This window comes from Medicago truncatula, chromosome 7 (assembly GCF_003473485.1).
Source record: "Medicago truncatula cultivar Jemalong A17 chromosome 7, MtrunA17r5.0-ANR, whole genome shotgun sequence".
Classification (NCBI taxonomy): domain Eukaryota; kingdom Viridiplantae; phylum Streptophyta; class Magnoliopsida; order Fabales; family Fabaceae; genus Medicago; species Medicago truncatula.
Genome location: NC_053048.1, coordinates 21,205,297 through 21,212,224, shown reverse-complemented (window position 1 = coordinate 21,212,224; position 6,928 = coordinate 21,205,297). Strand labels below are relative to the sequence as shown.

Genomic DNA, 6,928 nt, shown 5'->3' with positions numbered 1-6,928 from the left:
AACTCAGTTTGAGGTAGAGTCTTACATTAGTGGGACTAGAAGAAGACTACCAGCAGTGGCTCCTAGTTATTTGGTAAAGAGATAGGGAAATAATAGATATTATTGCACTAAAGTAGTACGATTATGGAGACCTTGGGTGTCATGCTCCAATGAATAACAAGGTAATTTTACAAGATGACGAAATGCATTACGGGAAACGACTTATATGTTTTCCTTAAAAAAAAAAACCAAGGGTAATTAGAGGTAAGTGGAACTTCATGGAGACGAAAATTGATCACTCTAAGGGTTGAAGAGGTTATGGTGAAAACTTGTGAAACTCCCTCAAAAGTTCTAACGTAGTTGGATGCTTGAATCTTCAAGAGGGTGGAAAATATTTCGATGGTTGAATATATAAAGGTTAACTATTGTGGGACAAAAAGTTAATTGGATGCATTGACAAACAGCAAGATGGTTGATGGTTAAAGTGGTAATTCCTATTGAGGTCTTACAATGGGCGTAAAATGTTCTTGTCTAAACTTACCAGGTAGACCTCTTGAGCAAGTCGTATTCTCTTCATGTATCGAAGACATGCTTTGTTGCCTATTTGACGTGAATGTGTTTCATGATTTTGGAACAGAAAAACACAGTTATTATTAGAGTTGTATATGTTTTTAGAAAGAAAAAGCAATATTTATTAAATATTTTCAGGAAAAGTTAAAGGTAAGAATGTTAGGAAAAAATTAAATTATTAGAATAATGTTTTTTTTTCAAACTTTTAGGAAAAAAATTGAATTATTACAATAAAAAAAATTGTGATGCTTGTACTTTTACATATTCAATTCGAAAAAAAAAAAGAATAAAAAATTAAATTATTTTTAGCGTTAAATATGTTTTTTGTCCTTAGAAATATTTAAAAAATTTAGTCTTTTTTTAGGTCAACTCATATGTATTATTATTTTTTTAGGGAACTTATATGTATTATTGAAAATTAAATTACATATATTATTTTCATAAACGTCACATTCAATTTAATTTAAAACAATGAATGTTAATAACAATTTTGTCAAAAAAAAATATGAATGTTAATAATAAAAAGTGTACATCCCCTCAAAAATAAAAAGTGTGCATCTCATCTCATCTAATTTAAAATTCCAAATCTAACCAAATTTCACAATCTACAGAAGCGGCAAACGAAATATATTTCCCGGCAAACACAGCGCGCGAGAATATTCAAAACCCCAAAAACAAAAACAAAGTAAAATAAAAAACACTAACATGCCAATCTCATTTTCCTTCTTCACTTCCAAAAAAACAAAACAAAAATGGATATCTCAGAGATCGCTAAGAAACTCAAACTCTCCGATTCCAAACTTCTCATCCGTAAAGCCGCCGAACTCCGTCGCCTCTGCGATGTCCACTTTGATTCCTCCATCATCGGCGTCGTAAGTCGCTTTTTATTTACTTACAATTCTATAACCGTTTTCAGTTATTTTTGTTTATAACCGTTTCTTACAATCTTTTTTTTAGGGTGAAGTTGCAAAAGCTATTATCTGTATGGAAATCGCTGCGACGAAACTTGGTGTTCTTTTCGATCGATCTTCTGCGGTGAAGCTTAGTGGAATGTCTGATAGGGGTTATATTAGATCTTATAATTCACTTCATAATACAATTGGTGTCAAGTAAATTAATCTTTTTTATTCTTTTTATATTTTCAATTATTTCTTTTTTGTGTTCTTTTTTATAATTTTTTAATGATGAATTTGTGTTTAGGTTGAAGCTTGATGTGAGGGAATTGGCGATTCAATTCGGGTGTGTTCGGATTATACCGTTTGTTCGCGATGGTCTGAAGCTGTAAGTTCTTGATTTTGGTGTTTTAATAATGTCTGTTACGTGTTTGATGAAATGCTAATGGGAATGTGTTGATGAAATGGTTTCTTGTTGTTTGTAGTTATAAGGAACGGTTTCTTTCTTCGTTGCCGGCTGCTCGTCGTGCAAGTGCTGATTTTACTCGTCCGGTTTTTATGGCTGTTGCTTTTTATTTATGTGCAAAGAAACATAAGGTACATTTGTAATAATCTCAACGTAACACATAGTATGTGGTTCGATATTGTAATGATATGATTTGTGATTGTTATTTGCAGCTGAAAGTTGATAAGATTAAGCTGATTGAACTTTGTGGTACATCTGAATCTGAATTTTCTAGTGTAAGTGTTTTATATGCAAAATGTACAATGAATCTCTAGTGTGTGATGGGTTTATTAGGTTTGTGAGCGGTGTTAATGACTTTAAATGAATTGTGAATTGGTGTTGCAGGTTTCTACTACTATGAAAGACTTGTGCCATGATGTTTTTGGGGTTGCTAAAGAAAAGAAAGACCCTAAAGAAGTGAAGACCAATAGAGGTATATATCCCTTTTTCAGTTTTAGGTATTGCTTAACATAGCATGTTCTATTCAGTTTTTGCTTTTGAGTCATTGTTTTTGCATTAAGCGCATTCTTTTCTGATTCTCTGCTTCTTTGGGCAGATCTGCTTGATGTCTTACCAAGCAAAAGAAAAGCTGAGGATGGCGGCTATTTGTCTGATGATGGGGCAGAGGTATCAATGGCTACTCTCTCTTTGAAGCTTACATGATTAATTATAATTTGTTTTGGTGTAACATTGTTAAATTATTTGTAAAAAACAATGAATTGGTTCTTTTCATCAGTGTTATTTTTTACTGGGATATGAAACTGATCCTTATAGACCAAATTTCATATTGGTTTTACCCAAGTTGAACTCTTTTATTGCGGATAGACTAATGTTGTAGTCATGTCTACTGCACTGTATTGTTGGAGGTTTACAGTTAAATTTTTAGAAAAAAATTTATGGGAAAAATTCCATGTCTTGTATTATCTGTTGGTTCTCTATGTGTTTCTGATTTTTTTTATTGACCATCCCTTGTTGCCCTGTCTTAAATCCCACATTTTTTGTATTATCTGTTGAATCCATACACTGGCTTGATTAACGAAACTACAAATGAAGATTAATGTGAAGTGATTATAGGCAATGTTGAAATCGGCAACACAAGTTTTGCGGTAAATTAAACCAGAATATGAAGAGTAAAACACTTTACATGTGGAGCTTTGTCAAAGTTTAGAATGCTTTTATCCTTTTAGAAATTCTTTGATGACCAGACAGCAAGAATACCCAAAATGGTCCATTTATTTTATTTTTTGCTAATGCATTCTTGTCATCAATGGCAAAGTTGGTGGATGCATAATGCATTATTGCCCTTTACAACTCTGGCTTATTAAACACCAGGGTCTATTAGATTGATGAGCTAGTGATGTTCTGTGCACTGATGTGGCACATCCTTACTAATTGATGGTTTTTGTTTAAATCCAAAGTCAGATCTAAATTTTACAAAGCAAAACTATATTTACAGTATCAAAGCAAGTTTGATAGCTGCAATAGTAAATGTATAAAAAGCTTGCATTTTAGTTGCTTCATGTGTAATAATAGGAAGCTAGAAGTTCATTTTTCTTACAGTTTTATGTGAATGAGATGTTCACAGTACTCTCCTTGATGCATTTTTTTATGGTTGGTTTATTTATTAACAGTCATGACATTTTTCTGTTGAACAATTTTGTAAGGTAATTAAATTGATTTTCAATAATTGGACCAAGTATAGTGTATTCATAATAATCCCAGTCTCAACATTTTAGTGACAATTGCTTCTCTTTGAAGGTTATACTAGTTGTTTATGAGCTGTTGCATTGTTTTGTTCTTTGTAGGGGCCTCTATTTGGCAGGGTCATAGTAAACCAATTCCGCTTAATTATGATAATTTCAATTCAGCCTGGGAAAAAACCTAGTGCATAGTTTGGATAAGTGGATTTAAATGTGTGCACCAGAAAGTGCAGTTGAATTCATTCTGTTTTGATCTAAATAGAAATTCTCAAATAAAATCTTGTTGTATTTAGTTTAAAAAGTGATGATGGGGAGTCAGTTTTAAACACAGTACCACAATATTCTGCCGTTTGATTCATTTTTTACTTTCACCATTATGTTGTTCTGGTGCCTTGTATTCTTACAGTTTTATGTTAACATTTTATGTATAGTGGCTTTTCCAATTCATATGAATAATAAAATTGTCATTTCTCTGTATATCCAGGTTTCAAGTTATAAAAAAAGGAAACAGATGGAAACAAAAGATTATGAGAAATGGAAATCTTCAGTCCTTACATCCAATAAACAAGATAAGAAAGAAGGTATTGACACAGTTCTTGCACTTTTCTTATACCATGTCTCAGCCAAAGATCTAGACAGTTAATCTTGTTTTTGCTTTAACTCTCTGTAGTGCCCAGCAAGAAACCAAAGCAGACTCGCCTCAACTTCGTCAAGGAAGCTCCTGAGACCCAGAAGTTGGAGGCGATGTAAGATGGTGGTATTCTTTGATTTGCTTCGTATTGTGATGAAAATCGATTCAAGTGGAAGTTCACTACAGTATAACACAGCATGAAGATGGGCATTAACCTATGTAGCAACATAAGAGAAGTGGCCTAGTTGATTATTCTTACAATGTTCTCAATTTTGTTAGTTGTCTTTTGGGGAATTGCCAAAGCATTAATCTATAGCAAGAACTCTGTACAGACTGTTACTTTTTATCATTGGAATTTGGCTTCAAAATGAGTCACATATAGTTGTTCATTTACTCGTATTAGATAGTGAATCTGTAAATTCATGTGTGTGTGCATTTTTCTATTTATCCAACAAAGTTTGGGATAATGCTACCTTTCAACTACAAAGCCTAACACCAGTTCATCTTCAAGACTTTTGTAACCCTAACTTGTAGCTATCCCATCAATAACTTCTCATTTATTCAATATTATCACATCAAGCATATGTTTTATCTCTCACAAGTAAAGTTGAGCCTACTAGTTTTCATGCTGCTAGTCAGGATTCTAGATGGATTACTGCTATGCAAAATGAGGTAGAAGCACTAAATGCAAACCGCACATGGGAATTTGTTGATCTATCTCCTGATGTTGTCTATTAGTAATAAATGGGTGTACAAAATTAAAAGACATGCAGATGATAGCATAGAGAGATTTAAAGAAAGATTGGTTGCTCTGAGGTTTCAATCAAATTTAGTCTTGCTACTTACAAAACTTATATACTCAAGAAATTCTTGGTAGAGGTCAGACTTAATTTAAGGATCAGATTGTTCTGAATAGTATAATGATAAATACTAGGTTAATTTACTTTAATAAGGACCAAAGCGTTCTAGATAATATAATGATAAATATTAGCCAAATAATTTACTAAATACTAGATTGTTCTAGATAGATGTTATGCAATTAATTTAATAAGGACCATATCATTCTGGATCGTGTAATGAAATTGTTATTAATGTGATTGTGCATGATTTGTGTTTAAGATAAATAATAAAAGATAAGGGCAAGAGGGTTATCCTAGTAGACTCAATGTAGCTAGTCCAGTTTGCTATAGTTTTCAGCTACCAGAACGTTCTAGACAACTCTATTCTTCTCGATCACATTAGATTAGTGTCTTACATTGTATTATCAACCATGACATAGTTTACAATTCTTTTGCTTTCACACTAGAAACGTACGTTGGTACTTTTCTTTCTCAAACTAATTAGAAATAGACTTTGAGAAAATGATTCAATGATTATGATAAGATTGTTTTGGATTGATTTTACACTAAACTCATGTTTAAGGATATGATGATATGAACACACTTAGAATATGTGATCCACAAATATGTTACGAGCTGGAGTGTGTATTCAAGTTTTCTCAAGTTTTTAAGAGCATCCAAGCTAATCTCTGTCTCAAACACTTAATTCGATTAAAAGTATACCTTGGAAATTATGATTTCAATCTTTTTCTACCCCGGGTGTTTGGTTTAAGTGGTTTGAATCGATTCAAAAGGATTTTGATTCGATTCATTCAGTGCCTCAAGTCTTTGGCCTCTAGCTGTTGAATCCTATCAAAGTTCTTTGAATTAGATCGATCTTCATATGGAAGCCATGATTCGATTCAAAAGCATGCCTATGCAGTTTTGAATCGATTCATTCTTCATCTGAAACTTGCTTGAATCAATTCAATGTTCTTGACCTTCGTGTCAATCTTCATAGCATCCAGATTTCCAATTTTACACTAATTGAATCGGTTCATGCTTCACATGATTTGATTCATGCTCGTATTTTTAGTGTTATTTTGAGGGAAACTTTCTCCTTTCACTCACACCTAAATATACATCAGTCATTTTCTCACCCATAGAATCAATTTTCAAAAACACTATAAAGTCTCCAACCTCTCCTTTTCTACATCCTTCTTCAGTTTAAACACTTTTTTTAAGAACTATTGTAGAATTTGAGATCTAGATTGTTAGGGTGCTTAGGTTACTTTCAAGGATCTTGATGGTGCATCAAAGATCTAAGACAAATGGAGATACTTTTCACCTCCAAAGGTAATTGTGGGGGTTCAAGAGGATGCATAGCAAAGGCGATTTCTCGGAGTAGAAGATCAAAGGATTGTATGCAAACTTGAGATTCAAAGACCTTGTGGCTGTCTGATTTCAAGAGAGCTTAAAGATTAGATATATTGTGATTGATTAACATAGAAGATTGGGAATCAAAGGAGTCTTTGTAATTATACACTTGTAAACATTTTAAACACTTTTTTTAAGAACTATTGTAGAATTTGAGATCTAGATTGTTAGGGTGCTTAGGTTACTTTCAAGGATCTTGGTGGTGCATCAAAGATCTAAGACAAATGGAGATACTTTTCACCTCCAAAGGTAATTGTGGGGGTTCAAGAGGATGCATATCAAAGACGATTTCTCGGAGTAGAAGATCAAAGGATTGCATGCAAACTTGAGATTCAAAGACCTCGTGGCTGTCTGATTTCAAGAGAGCTTAAAGATTGGATATATTGTGATTGATT

At 32.9% G+C, this 6,928-nt stretch overlaps 1 protein-coding gene across 1 annotated transcript; it reads left to right on the top strand.

Annotated features, from left to right (window-relative positions):
- The first annotated feature begins 1,235 nt into the window (after positions 1-1,235).
- On the top strand, positions 1,236-4,788 carry LOC25498086 (origin of replication complex subunit 6). Its single transcript, XM_013592831.3, has 9 exons — positions 1,236-1,421; positions 1,507-1,658; positions 1,750-1,830; positions 1,928-2,039; positions 2,121-2,183; positions 2,293-2,380; positions 2,504-2,574; positions 4,132-4,228; positions 4,318-4,788. The coding sequence occupies exons 1-9, from the start codon at positions 1,302-1,304 to the stop codon at positions 4,395-4,397; spliced, it is 864 nt and encodes a 287-aa protein (XP_013448285.1). The 5' UTR covers positions 1,236-1,301; the 3' UTR covers positions 4,398-4,788.
- The last annotated feature ends 2,140 nt before the right edge of the window (positions 4,789-6,928 follow it).